Source organism: Ochotona curzoniae, unplaced genomic scaffold (assembly GCF_017591425.1).
Source record: "Ochotona curzoniae isolate NIBS_2020 unplaced genomic scaffold, NIBS_Ocur_1.0 contig_2599, whole genome shotgun sequence".
Taxonomy (NCBI): domain Eukaryota; kingdom Metazoa; phylum Chordata; class Mammalia; order Lagomorpha; family Ochotonidae; genus Ochotona; species Ochotona curzoniae.
The window spans coordinates 14,421,188-14,437,488 of record NW_024465520.1 but is presented as its reverse complement, the minus strand read 5'-3'; the positions used below and the strand labels follow the sequence as shown (position 1 = coordinate 14,437,488).

At 48.0% G+C, this 16,301-nt stretch overlaps 1 protein-coding gene across 9 annotated transcripts in view; it reads right to left on the bottom strand.

Moving 5' to 3' along the window:
* Positions 1-1,418: 1,418 nt before the first annotated feature.
* Positions 1,419-16,301, bottom strand: part of LOC121152692 (IQCJ-SCHIP1 readthrough transcript protein) — a 694,065-nt gene continuing 679,182 nt past the window's right edge. For 6 of the 9 annotated variants that reach the window (XM_040974870.1, XM_040974871.1, XM_040974872.1 and 3 more), the window contains 5 exons: positions 13,238-13,355; positions 12,124-12,321; positions 11,166-11,289; positions 7,298-7,391; positions 1,419-2,061 (listed from right to left, as the gene is read on the bottom strand). In XM_040974870.1, coding sequence (XP_040830804.1) covers positions 2,010-2,061; positions 7,298-7,391; positions 11,166-11,289; positions 12,124-12,321; positions 13,238-13,355 — 586 coding nt within the window. In that variant the 3' untranslated portion in view covers positions 1,419-2,009. The remainder of the gene's footprint in view (positions 2,062-7,297; positions 7,392-11,165; positions 11,290-12,123; positions 12,322-13,237; positions 13,356-16,301) is intronic. The other 3 variants (XM_040974873.1, XM_040974879.1, XM_040974874.1) reach the window with 2 other exon arrangements.

Genomic DNA, 16,301 nt, shown 5'->3' with positions numbered 1-16,301 from the left:
CGACAGCAGGGCTATGACCTTGGGGCAAAGAGCATGGAGGGCTCCATCTGTTCAGCTCAGCAGTGAGTACCAACCCATCCTGCTCAGCAGGCAGTTCACAAAACCAAAGCACACTTAGGGGTTTCCTTCCTATCCCAAAGGGAAATAATGACAGTTCTCAGGAAGTGGTCCATGTTCAGTGTAAAGTTGTTTTGTGGTAACCAAGCCCGATATGAGCAAGGGCAATCCTATCAGTACCACTCCATGTATCTCTGAGCAAAGAAAGTGAAGACCATTTATTTTCTAAAGTTCAGTATTTGGTTGATGCTATGACTGAACAGCGAGAGCAGGTGGTGAGGGGGTGGTCCTGGGTGTTGACTCTTGCAGCCATAGCTGATGGTTCTCTCATCCTGGCAGGGGCATCCACTAATGAAAGCAATGTTCTAAAACTCTCCACCTAGAGGGAGCCAGTCTATCATCTATTTTAGAATGGATCTTTAAGATTTATTTGAAAACAGAGTTACAGAGAGAAGGAAAGACCAGAGAGAGATCTTTCAACTGCTGGTTTACTCTTCAAATGGCTGCAATGGCAGGAGCTGGGCCAGACTGAAACCAGTAGCCAAGAGCTTCTTGCAGGTCTACCATGTGGGAACAGGGACCCATTGCCTTCCCAGGCCATTAGCAGGGAGCTGGACCAGGAGTGGAGTGGCTGGGACACAAACCATTGCCCACCTGAGATGCTGGCACTGCTAAGTGTACCCAGCAACAGCGTCGGCCTCCAGTCTTGGATTTTTTTTTGGATTTTTTTTTAAATTCATGATATGGCTGAAAGTTTTAAAATGATAGCAACCAGCCTTGAAAAAAGTATAAATGCAGGTGTTGGCTGTTCACATGATACATTCAGCAAATGGAGTTTTGCTGCAGGAGAAGCCTCTGCCAGAAGCAGCAACTACTAAAATTATAAACTGCTAAAGTTTCACATTGGTAATGTACTTTTTAAAGAGAAGTTCAGAGTGACACACAGCTAGACACAGGAGAATTAAGAAAAAGAACTCTAGCAAACTGCTCTGACCTCTTTTAACTTCCACTCTGTGTACAGGATTCCTTTCACTGAATACACCGCCGGAGGAACTGGGCCACAGTCTGTACTTCTGAGAAGAAAACTATCCTGTTTTAACGTGAAAAGAGGATAAAGTTATGGAATACTTTTAGCAACAAACACATGACACGTGTCTTTGAGCAGAAATAAATGCGAGACTGGACGCTGATCTCTCACATATACAAGTGTGTATCCACACACACACACACACACACACACACAAACACATCTTTGGCCCCCCGGAGTCACGCACGCACACAGACAGGGCTTGGTTTGAAGGGGGAGTGAAGAGTGAGGGAGAGTATCAAACACAGGCTTTGCTAGTAAGCAAAAAGATGTATCATATGAAACAAAGTTTTAATTTTTATTTTACATATTTATACATAAAACTTTCAAGGAACCCTCTGAATCCAACAGAATGTTAATAGCACATCTAAAAATGAACTTCAGGTAGTCAACATTCACAAAATGTTGAAAACTGATTAAAATATATATTACGGAGAGCTACGACTTCACTACGAGGCAGGCATGTTTTTTTTTTTTTCTTTTTGACTTGTATAGCACCGTCATTTACAGTTCTTCTTTAAAACTACAGTGAAGAATGAAAGTGGTCACTGGTAAAATACTGCTCCAACTGAAAACCTCTAAAACAAATGAAAATAAAACTACCCTCCTTGAATAACCATGGTTGGTGATGGTGTAAGTACTATACATTTTTTGTAACAATATTTTATTAAAATGCCTGATATTAAGTGGCACGAGTAAAAAAGGAAAATAAATTAAGAAGCGAAGGCCAAACACTGGACATGAAGCTTCAGACATCATCAACGACTAACACTGGTAACTGTTTCCGTGCCACCTTAGCACAGCATTTTTACAACCACAGAAGCAAAATGAATTCTAGCGTGTCCTCCGGCCCGGTGGCTTCTTTTCACTTTGTGGGCATCTTCTCTGCCAGGTGCTTCTGCTGACTTTCAGCATGTCTGTAAAATGAACCACACAGTCACTTAGGGTGAGGAAGGAAGAACCGAACCACTGGCCTGTCGGCAGCAGCAACATCCTCCTGCACACGGAGCGGCTCTCGGGGAATGCGTGAGGATCAAGAGCCATCCTTCACCCACACTACCTACCCCTTTAACTGTTAGACAACACTTTGTCCTGAGTGAGCCCCTGGAATAACCCGAGACCTACAGATGTCACTGTCTTTGAAAGGGAAATGGTGTGTTTAACGTGAAGAGAGACTCAGTGTCCAGCAGACTTTTCTGCACAAACATTTGACTGTGCTTTCTAGAAGCCCGGCCCATGGGCTGAGGATTTGATAGTGGGCAAGATAAGGAGGTCCCTGTTCTGGTGAGTCCTGTGCTCCAATGAGAGATGACAAGCAGACAAACAGCAAGACAGCAGAGAGAAAATAAAGGTTGCACAGAAAGTCAAAACAAGGAGTTGGGAGCGAAACAGCTGGTGACCGCTTCTCACCTGCCCGTGCATGGACAAAGTTATTCACCGAGGTTCTAGCAGAGTCTGGGCCCTATAGCTGAACTCCCTCTTACGAAAGCCAATCTCTCACTAATGGAGAGATTGCAAAGATTCCCCAAGTATGCCCGAGTTCCCCCGCCATCCAGTTCATCCTATGGGCGTGATCATGACGGCGTGGTTGGAGTGAAGTCTCATTTGCCCAAGTCTGCTGTGAACCCAAAGTCGAGGCCTCCCAGCAGCCGGACGGGGGGCCAGAAGGGGACGAATGGCTATGCTGTTCACAACACTTGTCCTTTCTAGAGAGGACAGGGGTGTGGTGACTGCAACAGACAATGGTTCTGAAGCAGAACCTTAGGAAATGGTAAATTAGGCAAGAGACAAACACCCAAGGCTGTAGTTTCCAGTGGCCATCAGGGTTTAGAAACTGCTGGTCTGAGCCTGGACTTGGGTATCAGTGACGTCGTTGGTTTCAGGCACAATGTCTCCTATCTACGGCCGAGGGAAGACAAACCACACTTTCGGAAATAGGGAAGTGACAAGTGTCTCTGCCACACTGAGCAGCCCCTATTCGACGGTGACAATCATCCAACCATAACAAACTTGTGAAAAAACATCATCCGCTCTCTACTCCCCAGTCATCCTGGTAGAGATCGTCTCATCGCCCTGCTGCTGTGGAGCAATGAGCCTTGGTCCTTCTCGGCCCGCAGCCAATTCAGCACAGTAAATACTCTGCTACTCAGTGGGCCACGATTCCACTGCAGCTTATTATAGTCTACGTGCTTGAAAATGTGCTGTGTGCGTGCAGACACACCCACAGAAACATCAAAGGGCTTCGAGAAGGAAGAGCTCTCTCAGCAAACAGCTCGGAGATTATTAAGAATTGAGTGTTACTCTGAGACATACAGAAAAAGGAAAATTTCATTAAAACTTTAAACAAACGGGAAGACGGATTTTGGTTCATAAAACTAAAAGGTTCTCATTGGTAATTTACATCAAAGTCCTAATAAGACTTACTTTGCTCAGCTCCCAATCGTTTTGTTGTTGTTGTTGTTTGTTTTTAATCAAAGCTTGTTCTTGAGGACCTACTGTTTGTCTTAGAAGCTCTGGGGACACAGGAGTGAATAAAATGTAGTGCCATCCCTGTTTTCAGGGATGGACAGTCAGAAGGGCAGACACACAGAACCCAGTCTGAGGGTGAGAATACAGAACAGAGGGTCTTAATGTGGTCTTGGTTTCAAGGTCTGGCTCGTGGGACACCTGCAGGTGTCTGTAGCACTCAGCAACATGGGATGGCTTGGGGGCAGTTTCGGAGCAGGTGTCTGAGTGCAGGGTCATCCTTCTGGATAAAGGGTGAGGGACACCCGTGCCACCTGCTGAGGTGGAGGAGTGAGGATTCCCACACTGGGAACACGTCACATGGGAGTATGACAGCCAGCAAGGGAGGTCTGGGGGGGACTGCAGTGCTTCTCCGGAGGGTTCTCCAATCTGTATGCTGAAATAAGCTGGGAGCGCTGAAAAACCGGGACATCGCTTTCCTTCCACTCCCGCAACTGCACCAGAATCTCTAGTGGGTGGGACCCAAGCATCAGTAGTTAACACAGTTCCCCAAGTGACCTCAAAAGAAGACAGCTCTGATGTGCCCTGACACCTGCACTGGAAGGAGCGGGACAGGAAATGGGGAGAGGTGAAGCAAGCTTCCCAGCAGTCCCAACTGCCAGCCTCTCAGACTTCCGCCATGTGCCTGTAGGAAGCCTGAACGCCACCTTGAGGAAAGTGTCCTTGCCCCTCCCACCACCATCCAGTAACTTCTGAAGCAAGCACAAGAAACACAAGTAAGAAACACAAGTTTCTCTCCACCAAACCAAGGCTCTTGTAGACGGATCATGCCCTACAAGGGTAGGACTGCTCGAATTGAAAGGGTTCCATAAGCACTTTTAAATTTGTGGTTCCTAGGCTGGCACGGTAGCCTAGTGGCTGAAGTCCTCACTCTTTGTAATCCTAGTGGCCCCACTTCCCTTTCCCTGCTTGTGGCCTGGCAAAGCAGTTGAGGACAGGTCAAAGCCTTGGGACCCTGCACCCGTGTGGGAGACCTGGAAGAAGCTCCTGGCTTTGGATTGGCTCAACTCTGGCCATTGTTGCCATTTGGGGAATGAATCAGCAGATGGAAGATCTTCCTCTCTGTCTCTCCTCCTCTCTGTAAATCTGACTTTCCAATAAAAATAAACAACTTTTTACAAAAAAGAAAAAAAAATGTGAGGGCCCAGCACGATAGCGTAGCATTTAAAGTCCTTGCCTTGAATGTACCAGGATCCCATAAGGATGCCGGTTCTAATACCAGCAGCCCCGCTTCCCATCCAGCTCCCTGCCTGTGGCCTGGGAAAGCAATCGAGGACGGCCCAAAGCCTTGGGACCCTGCACCCACATGGGAGACTGGAAGAAGCTCCTGGCTTCGGACAGGCTCAGCTCCAGCCGTTGTGGCTGCTTGGGGAGTGAACCATTAGAAGGAAGTTCTTCCTCTCTGTCTCTCCTCCTCTCTGTATATTTGCCTTTCCAATAAAAATAAGTAAATCTTAAAAAAAATGTGACTCCTGGGATAGGTGCTTAGCCTAGAGGTAAAGACACTGCGTTCCACACCAGAGCACCTCCGTTCGACTCCGAAGCCCCGCTCCTGACTGTGGCTTCATGCTAAGACCCCTCAGAACCAGCTCCAGGCTGCAGCCGCTACAGGAATCTGGCAAGTGAAGCAGCAGACGGCAGCACCCCCTCGGGCTCTCTACTGTAAGTACGTAAATGTGTGACTCCTCTCCTTTTTACCCTAGTCCTGCAAACCTACACAGGAGCCCCACAGTCTGTGGGAGAGAAGGAGCTCCCAGTGTCTGCCTTAACGAGAAAGGCCAGCCCCTGCTCAGAGGGCGGAGAGAGCTCTCTGCTGCCGCAGGGAAACTGCAGCGCTCTACGCTTTTTCAGGCCACTTTGTTCCTGGTTGTCTATCTCTCTCGACTGATTTCCCATGAACTCATGATCCGTGTGCACATGTGTTAGTGGAATCTGCTTTACAGCTATCTTTGGTGCAACGCCCAGATATGTCTGTAGATGGCAGTAGTACTGTTGGGTGTTGCTGTGACTGGCGTGTTTCACATGCAGGCTGATGCTCATGGAGAGGATGAAGGGGCCTTCTGGCTGTGGTCTCTCCCCACCCCGTTTTGTGGCGAGCGACTATGTGATAGTTCAAGCATATTATGATTCTTATGGATCAAAAGGCTAAACACAACAGTTCTGCTGCATCTATTTTGCTCCCTATTTTTTCTAACACCACGCCCTCAGCACCGTCTTTATCCAGTGTTCTCACTGAATCGCCGTCCCCTGTGTCCAGCACACCATCAACCCCCCGCTTTGAGCTGCTCAGCGATGCTTCTGTATGTTGTGGTGATAAGCAGTGTTCTGGCATCCCTTGCCAAGATTTTTACTCTCTGAGTGTGGTTTTGGGGGTTGACAGCAATGATTACCCTTATTAACAGTTTTGCTTGTTTGTCTGCTTTTTTATTAGTCAAGAAACAGAGAGCGCTCCCAACTATTGGTTCACCATCCCCCCCAACGGCCAGGTCTGGGCTAGGCCAAAGGTGACAGCTGGGAACTCAACCCGTGCCTCCCATGTGGCTGGCAGGGCCCTGCCCGGTCACCATCGGCTGTCTCTTAGAGAGAGTGAGGAGCTGAAGCCAGCCCCCGTGATGCGCGAAGCAGGTCTCCTAACCTCCAGGCAAATGCTTGCTCTTGTCTTCTGTCTCAAAAACGGTGCCACAGCAAATACAAACCTAAGACTAGTCACAGCGTTTGTCATACACATGCTTTATAGTGCACACATGACACACAGTGCACATACGTGATGAGACTTCCTACTAAGGAATGCAGGTGCCTGGCTGGCATAAGCTTGCTTGCATTCTTCCCCTCTATAAAGAGAGGTGACTGGAGCCGAGCCCAGCTAGAAAGTCAAGTCCTGGAGTTTCCCGGTGAGAACAATCTGGTGGTGATGGGACTGTGGAGAGATGCCAGGGGAGCGCCTTCTGGGCATGGCAGAGATGCTCAGGAGCTGGGTTGCAGAACAGCTGGTCCTGCTTTGTGACACCGCCACGTGGCACTCACAGACTGGGAACAGGCCAACCCTGACCGGCTTAGGGCCAACTCCCTGGTGGGGATGGGGCAGTCCTTCAGGGTAAAGGTCTCCGGGATGGAACTGCTGACCTGACTCGGGTGGGGATATAAGAACTCCTAACGCGCTGACAGTCCATCAGAAGGACAGGATGGCTGTCGAGAAGCAAAGCAAAATACGCCAAGCATAGACAGACAAAACCTGCAGGAGCTCACTCATGTGGAGCCTAACAAGGTTGATCTCATACAAGCTGACAGCAGAAGAGTGGTTATAGCCCAGGGAAAGCAACGATTGGTGAACGGGTACCAATTTACAGCTGGCTAGAAGTAAAGTCTGGAGGTGTGCTCAGCCTGATGCGAGCATTATCCAGGGGCTGAAACATCTCAGGGCACCCTATAAGTACCTACAATTTTTGTGCATCCATTTCAAAATCCAAGGCAATGCATTTGGCAAGGGGGAGTTGTGGCTCCCTCTGACTACACAGCTGACATCAGCCACTCTTCAGGGAGTATTCGTGGAAGTAAGGGATGAAGCTCTCCAGAGCTCATTCCCGCCCCTGGCTCTTCCCTGTCAGGTGGGCGTGGGGTCACACCAACCTGGTCCAGTCCTCGATGTCCACCAGCATGGCGTCCTGCTCCGTGTGCAGCTCGTCGCGGATGAGCAGTAGCTGCACCAGCTCTTCATTCAAGCCTGCGATGAAGGAGAGAAAGCCCAGCCAGGTCAGGAGCAGTGACCTACACAACACCGTCACGCGTGGTTCGTGGACAATAGGTCAAGCACCCAGACACAATCACAAAGACCTTTCCATAAAGATGTCGACTTCTCCCACCAGCTCGAAGCCCGGGGAAAAGTCACCAAGTGCAGAAACACGATCAGCATAGAGAATCCGAGAAGTGCTAAAGAAAAGGAATAGATAAGAAGGATCTTTAATTTACGTTACCTTTTTCAGGGGGAAAATCACTGTGAATTGCTACAAAAAGAGTTTGTTACAAGCAGGTAGGCGATTCTGTCTTGAAGAAATGTGAACATCAAAGTAAGTTTCCCCATTTTTCTCTCAGGATGCTCCTGTCACACAGAATCAGAGCGGTCCCCGGGTACCAGGGCGGATGCCAGCTGCAGAGGCCGTCCCACAGGAAGTAGCAAGGGTTTTGTGGGCTGCCGGAAAGGAAGAGTCCTCCAATCTGAGATAGAGGGCTGAGGCAGAGGTCTGCAATAGCTAGACGCATCTCGGGACAAGGAAAACATTCCTTTGACTTTTATCAGGGGTAGAACATATGTAGCTGTAAGCCTATGGAATCTTGTCACAGTCAGCACATCGGGTTAATTTGTCTCCTGCCTCTGAAGCTGCTGACTGGAATGTCAGCTCCCATCAGAGCACTGCTTTGAAACTTGGCTGCTCCACTTCCCATCCAGCTTCCTACTAAGATGCCTAGGAAGATATCATAGGATGGTCCACACACTTAAGCCCCGCCAACTAAACAGGGAGGCCCGGATGGAGTTCCAGGCCCCTGGCTTTGGCTTGGCACAATTCTGGCCGCTGTGGTCACTTGGGGAGTGAGTCAGCAGATAAAAGAGCTCTCTGTCTCTCCTCCCTCTGCAACTCTGCTTTTTAAAAAAAAATTTTTTTTTTTTTAAAGAAAAAGGGAGGGTATCTTTCCTGACTTGTGTGTCATGTGGGAAGCTAAGGACTGAAGCTTCTGGGTCCGAAGCACGGGGAGGGCACTGGTCTAGCAGGGGCTCTGGGCTGGGACCCAGGAAGAGAAGACATCCCCTCTGCTCTCCTCTCCCCCACGCCTGGCTCCCCACGCTAGTGCCTGTACAGGTCCTAGCCTCAAATGATGCAGCTACCTGCCTGGAGTTGAGACTAATTTTCAACTTTAAGAGAACAGTTATATACAAATAGGTCTACAATTGCATCTATTCTGAGACAGCAATTTCATTATTTAAGAATTCAAAGAAATTGTTTTAGTGGTAGAATACCAGAAAATCTCTTTAGTCCTGGAGGGAACAACAATATTAATTCTCAACTAAATTGAGAAGAATCCCGTGAATTCTAGGTTTCTTCATTAAAATGCTAAGCCACTTATCTTGATCTTAGAATAACACTGAATGTGCTCAGTTGAATACATCTGTTTTGAACCTACTGGAAGCGTGTTACCTGCCACAGCGGGCCGTGCGGCTGTCTGTGTACACTGCCACACACTAAAGTGCCTGTATAACAAAAATCTCAGTGGGAAGGAATCTCATTTCCTCCTCCCACCCCCAATGAAATTCTCAAGTTTTTGTTACAGAAATATCCAAACACTTTGAAAAGCAGAGACTAGTTCAATGAATCTCTAATGGATTCAGCCAATTCCAACAATGACTAACACATGGATAATTCTGAATCGTCCACCTCCCTCTGTGGGGCTCAGGGGTGAAAGGGTCACCAATTTGACAAGATGGTGACTAGCAGTCAAGGTCACTGGTAAACAAGATGGTGATTTTTTTTTTTTTTAAGAAAAGGGGATATATATTTAAAAACCAGAAAGTCCCCAAACTCTAGCTGGAGGGACAGGAAGGAAGAGGAAGCAGTGAAACGCAGACTCCTGCAGAGCCCGACCCCGTTCCTACACAGTGCCTGCCCACAAGGCAAGCTCCCGCTGAGGGCCGCCTGACCCAATCCGAGAGGCAACCCCCCCATAGCCACAGCCCTCAGTCTTCTTGCCAGTCATCCTGTGCCCAGGCTGGCATGGGGGAAGAGTACTCAAAGCCTGGCCCTTTCTAGTGCAAGGTGTGAAGGAACATGACCAGCTCCTGGCATGAGGGATCCTGGTTCCGCAACCCACGCTTGGCACACAGCGGGTCTGGCTCCTGATCTGCACCATTTGTTGCAGGTGCCTTCCCTGGTGTCCAGGCCCCTGGCTCTGGATGCTGAGGAGCTGCATGACTACTTGGCCTGTCGTCAGGGCAGCTGTAGCCAACTTCTGCTTGCTTGCCTTGCCCAGCTCAGGAGGCCGTGAGTGCTGTGGGCAGGTCACTCTCAGAGATCCAGCATGTCCAGGCTCTGTTTGGCCTGATGCTCTGCCACCAGGTCCCGCAGCAGTTCCTCATCTGTCCTGGGGATGTGGCCACCACCACCTCGAGAGGGACCCTAGATATCTGAGTTGTAGATCTGGCTCACAGGCTGCCCAACAGGACTGCCGCGGATCTCACGCAACGTTCTAACTGCTAGGCCAAACAACCTCCCGCGAGCAAACGTAAACCAAATTCTGGACATCATATCATTTTGTCTACAACTGCTTTAGCATGTATCTCTAAAAGGGACTTTTTAAACAAACAACCACAAATCCACAATATCTTCATCATAGCTAAAATAAATCAGTCTTCAATAAGTTATTCAGTAAAGGTTTAAATTTCTCAAATTGGCTCATAAATGCTTTCTTATGGTTGATTTGTTGGAATGCTTTTGGGATGACCTTTTTTCTTAAAGATTCATTTTACTTTTACTTGAGTTACACAGAAAAGGAGACACAGAGGGAAAAGTGTCCACCCCTCAAATGGCTGCAGAGACTTAAGCCGGGCCAATCCAGAGTCAGGAGCAAGGAGCTTTCTCTGGATCTCCCAAGTGGACTCGGGGCCCGAAGGACTTGAGCCATCCTATGATGCTTTTCCAGGCCGCAGCGAGGAGCTGGATTAGAGGTACAGCAGCCAGGACACAAACTGACACCCACGTGAGACATGGCACTGTGGGCAAAGACTTAGGCTACTATGCCATGGTACTGGCCCCTCTTGGTTCCCTTTGAATCTGTAAATCCACAGGAGTTAACAGACTCCTGCGTTTTGGAGGTTAGAGTGATGGCAAGTTCAGGTGGTCCAACCACACTGCCTGGGTGGAAATACTCTTTCACGATGCAGAGCAACTGCCTGTTCTCTGCAGGACCACTCCCCTCGAGGGAACAACACTGCCTGTTCTCTGCAGGACCACTCCCCTCCAGTGAACAACACTCACAGCCTTTTCAGGTGTCTTTTCTAGAAGTGCTTCCTCACTCTGGGGCTAAAGGGGGCCCCTTTGTCACCCGCAATTGTCACATACCGGTCCCACAAAATGGGCCTAGTCTGATTCGACTCACGTTGATGACGATATCTAAGACAATGAAGGCATCAACAAAGCAGTAGATAGAGTTATATAATAAAGGACTTGTAACTACTGAATTACGTTCTATAAACAGATGCTATGAGTCAAATACATGCACACTGTTAGGAGCTGGGTATTCAAGAGACATAAAAAGGATCTGCAACCTTCCTGGATCTTGAAAAAACTCTCAAAGTCTTTGAATATTTCACTATTAAATAACGACACAAGAGCCTTGTGGTTCTCTTCCTCTCTTCGGAAATGCAAAGGATGAACCCAGTGAATTGCCGAACAAAGACAGTGGCACCAGCCCGCTCCTTCACCCCACCTCACGCACTGCTCACACTTACTTTCTATCTGGGAATGGAGATCATTGACTATGACCTGTAGCTGCCCAATGGTCATGTCTCGCAGGTCGGTGGGTTTTAAACTCCTTTTCATCAAGCATTCACTTATGTGAGGCATGTGTGGCAGCTGAAGATACAAACGGGAGGAAAAGAAACGTGAGCAGAGCTGCAAGGACACTGAACACAAGACCCAGTTCCCCCTTAGGAGACCCACCCTCATCCACCCACTGCAATTTAGGTCCTGTGCTTGCTTAAAAGACTTCCTAGGCTGTGGCTTGCTCCATTACCTACTACTTGCATGCTATTGTGACCACAATGCCACACCACTAGCATCAAAAGCCTTATGACTGGAATACCAGCTGTGAGAATCTAAGTCAATTATTAAAGCTCAAATGAATGTCAATGATGTGGATAAAATTAATGCTAAAGCTACTAGTTACTAATTGATACCAGTTGCAAACACTGTAGGGTGTGATTTCGGCGCTTCATCTGCCTGGATTCTCAGACATGTTCTGACATCAGGTGCTCTCTCTATTTGACTGACGAGAGAACTGGGACCTATTGAACTCTCCAGAACCCCAGGGAGCTCAATGGCAGAGCAGGACCTATGCTCCAAAGCCCAGGGCTCTTCTTCATGGTGTGACATTGCCCTTATGACAGCCATAATGAGAACTAGAGCAGGTGGGAGTCTGCCACCAGTAAGAGGTTCTCGGCACCCATGTTAGCTGATATTGCCTGTAAGGAACATGTCAGATAGGAATCAAGTTTACTTTTGTGGAATCTGTTGCTTCTGTATCTTTAAGTGGAAGATACAATAGGAAGGGAAAGAAACACATTGCATTATTTCTCAACTACAGTACTTTTTACAGATTGCCTTGGAGAAACCCCGGTTTGCATAACTCCGGGAAGGGACTGGGCCAGCGTCAGCCACTGGCAACCCTCAGATGCTCGTGTTGCTTACAAGATCAGCGACGGGGGACTTTTTCCTGTTCTGTTTTTCCACTTCAACTTGCATTTTGGCCATCGGTTTGGCCATGGCGAGGGCCATTTTGGCTTCGGCCTGCAATTTCTTTTGCCTAGTGAGGAAGTCCATGTCATCCAAGGATTCAGATTCCTCTTCAGTAGTGTCCCTGTCAGAATAGGAAGAGCTCTGCTTGCTCTGCAAAGGGAAAACAAGCAAAACAGCAGGCTGAGTGCTCCATGCCAGCTAGCATCATTTCCAGAGTAGTGAGGACATGCCTGAGACCCTGTCCGGGGCTGAATTCCCTCCCTCACCCCAACTCAATGCTGGATTGGATCCAGATGAACCTCAAGCCACATGACGTGCAACAAACTCTTGATTTTAGCATGACCAGAAAGGGCAGTCTAATCAACAGGGTAAGCAACAGGAAAATACAGTATACTGATTTGGGTACCACATTTTTTTTTTTAAATCCACGCAGTTTCCCCATAATGTGCATTTCCCAAGGACCTTTACAGACCTGTCATATTTATGACAAAGCTGAGACATTGGTTTGATTCTTGGTCTCAAAATCTTCCTAAAATGACCAGACAACCAAATATTTATTGCAGGGTAAAGGCACTGGGCTGGACCTCAGAGAAGACAGGCTCTTAGGGATCCAACTTTTTACTTGCTGGTCTTGGGTTAAAAAAAAAAACAAACAGGTAAATGATATAGACACTGTTCACAGACAGGAGCGACTTGTTGCAACAAACACCCGGGATTAGTTAGGCAACTTCTGTAATAGGCAGGAAAGGAAGGAACTCCTACTTTGAAGCCTGATATGGGGGTAGGAATCGGTACTCAGCATGTTTTTCCCTTGATAAAGTTTTGGAACATATCTGATTTGTTATGGTTTCATAGGAAAGTGATCGCTAACTTTAAAAAAGCTTATATATTCTTTTAAGTCTCAACTCTGATCTTTCAATCATTGTCCCAGTTTAGGAGCATGCAATTCTAAGCGACATTTGTTTTTTCACCTCCACAAAGTCTGTTCCTGATTCACAGCAGAAAAACAGCTGAAAGCCGAGGAAGGCAGGCCACTGGGCGCCGGCTGGTAGGCGTCAGGACTCACCATGGGAGACAAGGGCGTGTCCAAGCTGGTCTCGGTCTTGCTGTCGTCAGCATCGCTGTCTTTATCGCTGCCACTGTCGTTGACAAAGCATATCTGCAGGTTCATGCCACTCTGCAGCCTGGGCACCAACAGACAGAACACACGCATGATTTGGTGACTTGCTGCCAGGCCACAAGCCAACACAACTACCTGACTGTGCGAACAGAATCAGCTTCATGTGGAGAGGGGAGGGCCCAATGTTGAAGGATTTCCTAACACTCTGGTAGAGTTTGTCTATGTCAACTTCAAGTTATATGAAAAATACTTTAAGGCCACCTAGTCCAGCAACCAGCACAAACCAAACACACAGCTGATCTACCCAAAGAGATAGGGTCATCTGAAAGAAGCCCAAAGCCAAGCAAAGGGGCCCTCTGATGTCATTCACTCAGAGCAGCATCACAGCTTCCCACCCTCCCCGAGAAGTCCAAGGAAGCCAGATCCTGACGCAAAGTTCTGCAGACGCCTTGCAGCACTCGGGGTGTCCGAGGCAGTCAGCACCAGGGGTGATGCTGTGGGAATAGCACAAAGGCAGGGCCTGCCGTGCATCTGTCTGTTTCAACTGTCTTTTGAGATGGCAAATTTGCAGTGTGGCCTCTTGAGTATCCCCTAGTCACTATGTGAGTCTAGAGCAAAACAAGGCAAGAGGCGGCTCCCAGGCAGGCTCCTCAAACGCAGGCAGAAGATGTTCTCTGTGCCAACACGATTACTGCAAAGAGCAACTCCTCCGCTCCTTGACATTTGTATTTGACTTTCACAGGATTCCGGTGGCAAGTGCACTTTGCAGAAATGCCTCCGATGCGACATCTTAAGTGTTCCTTGACTGGGGGCGGGGGACCCAAACAAAATGGGTGGTGTTGAAGAGCTTAACCTAACACAGGCAAGGCGACTGTTACAGGTGGTGACTGCCACCTATTGTTAGACTCTATAATGACTGAAAACTTTAGCTTCCCTCTCCTGCCCTGCTGGGCCAGCCTGAGCAGGGAGGCAGGGAGGCAGGGAGGCAGGGCAGGGTGGGAGAAGCAGGCAACAGGCTTGGCTGTGATCAGCTCAGGGAGCTGCAAGTCAGCTGGACTCAGGTTTTCGCCAAGAACAGTCTGTAAATTCTCTGAACCTCAAGCTTGTCCATTTGTACACCAGGCTGATCAACACTTGATTTGCGCTTTGGAAGAAAAATTGATAGAATTTGATCAGGGTCAGGTATGAGGTGACAAAGAAGCCCCTAGGATGCCCTCATCCAACATGGGAATATCCAGGTTTGAATCTTAGTTTGGGTCTGCTTTCAGCTTCCTGCTAGTCACTGCCTTGGAGGCAACAGGTGATGGTTCAAGTACTCGCGTCCTGGCCGCCATGTAGGACACGGGGATGGCGTTCCTGGACTCTGGCTCCTAGCTTTGGCCCAGTCCAGCTTCTGCTACTGTGGGCACTTGGGGGAACACAACAACAAATGGGAGATTTGTTTCCTCTTGCAAAACAAACGAATAAATAATAATGCTAAAGTTAAGAGAGCCAAGTTTAGAGCTTGGCATCAGGCAGGGTCTCTTCCACTTTGCACTCACTGAGATGCTAGACAAAGCAGCACTGAATTCTAGAGGTGCTGTGAATTCCCCATTTCATTTTTAAAAGATTTATCTATTATTATTGCAATGGTAGATTTACAGAGAGAAGCAAAGACAGAGAGAAAGATCTTCCATCCGCTGCTTCACTCCCCAGGTAGCTGCAATAGCAGGGGCAGAGCTGATCTGAAGCCAGGAGCAAAGAGCTTCTTCTGGGTGTCCCTCACCGGTTCAGGGTCCCCAGAACTTGGGCCATCCTCCACTGCTTTCCCAGGCCACAAACAGGAAGCTGGATGGGAAGTGGAGCAGTCGGGACACCAACTGGTGCCCATCTGGGACCCGGGTGCTTGGAGGGGAGGATGAGCCATTTGAGCCATTGCACTAGGCCCCAGGTACCACTACTTTCTACAGAGACTGCCAACGCTACTTGCTCTAATACCTCCAGTCATGTCAGAACAGCCCCTACCACCTCGTCACTCTGGACAGCCTACTCAAGCTGTCTGTAACCCTTAGGCAGCTCTGTGCTGCTGAGCGGGAACTTGTTTCCTTTTCACGTTTTCCCATTGAACGTGTTTTTCTGGGAAAATCTAACATGTTCAGGTTACTCTGATCTTTCATAAGTTTTCAAATTTTAGTATGTGTACTAGGTCCAAAAGAATAAAATCAACCCATTTTTAATAAAACACAAGATCTATGTTTTGTAAGATTGGTGGGAAGGAAACCTCAAATAAAAAAGAGATACAAGGGCACTTCAAGAAGTATGTGGGGAAAATGGCATTAAAGGTTAAGCTTATTTTGGGCCCAGTGCAATAGCTTAGTGGTTAAAGTCTCACTTTGCTTGCGCTGAAATTCCATATGGGTGCTGGTTCTAACTCCGGCTGCCCCATTTCCCAGACAGCTCCCTGCAGTGGCCTGGAAAGCAGTAGAGGATGGCCCAAAGCCTTGGGACCTTGTACCCACATGGGAGACCTGGAAGAGGCTCTGGGCCCCTGGCTTAGGATTGGCTCAGCTCTGGCTGTTGAAGTCGCTTGGGGAGTGAACCAGTGGATGGAAGATCTTCCTCTGTCTCCTCTCCTCTCTGTATATCTGACTTTCCAATGAAATGAAAAAATCTTTAAAAAAAGAGATAAGCTATTTTGTGTATAAACAAGCTTTGAAAATATGTTTTTAAAATATGCCTTTTCCATGCTTTTTCAAAGATTTTTGTATGTATGGGTTTACTTTTTTTTAAACTCCATTTGTATGATTATTTATTATTTATTGCCATGTAACCAATTACTCCAAAAACCTAGCAGCTTAGAAAAACAAGCATTTATCATCAGACAGCGAGTATCTTAGGTGTTGGGCATGGCTCAGCTAGGACCTCTGCTTCATGGACTCCCCAGGCCGCCATCAGGACGTGCAAACCAGAGCGTCGGCTAGCTTCCATGCCCACGTGGCTCAGTTTCTCATCTGAGGCTGTTGGTTCTTTC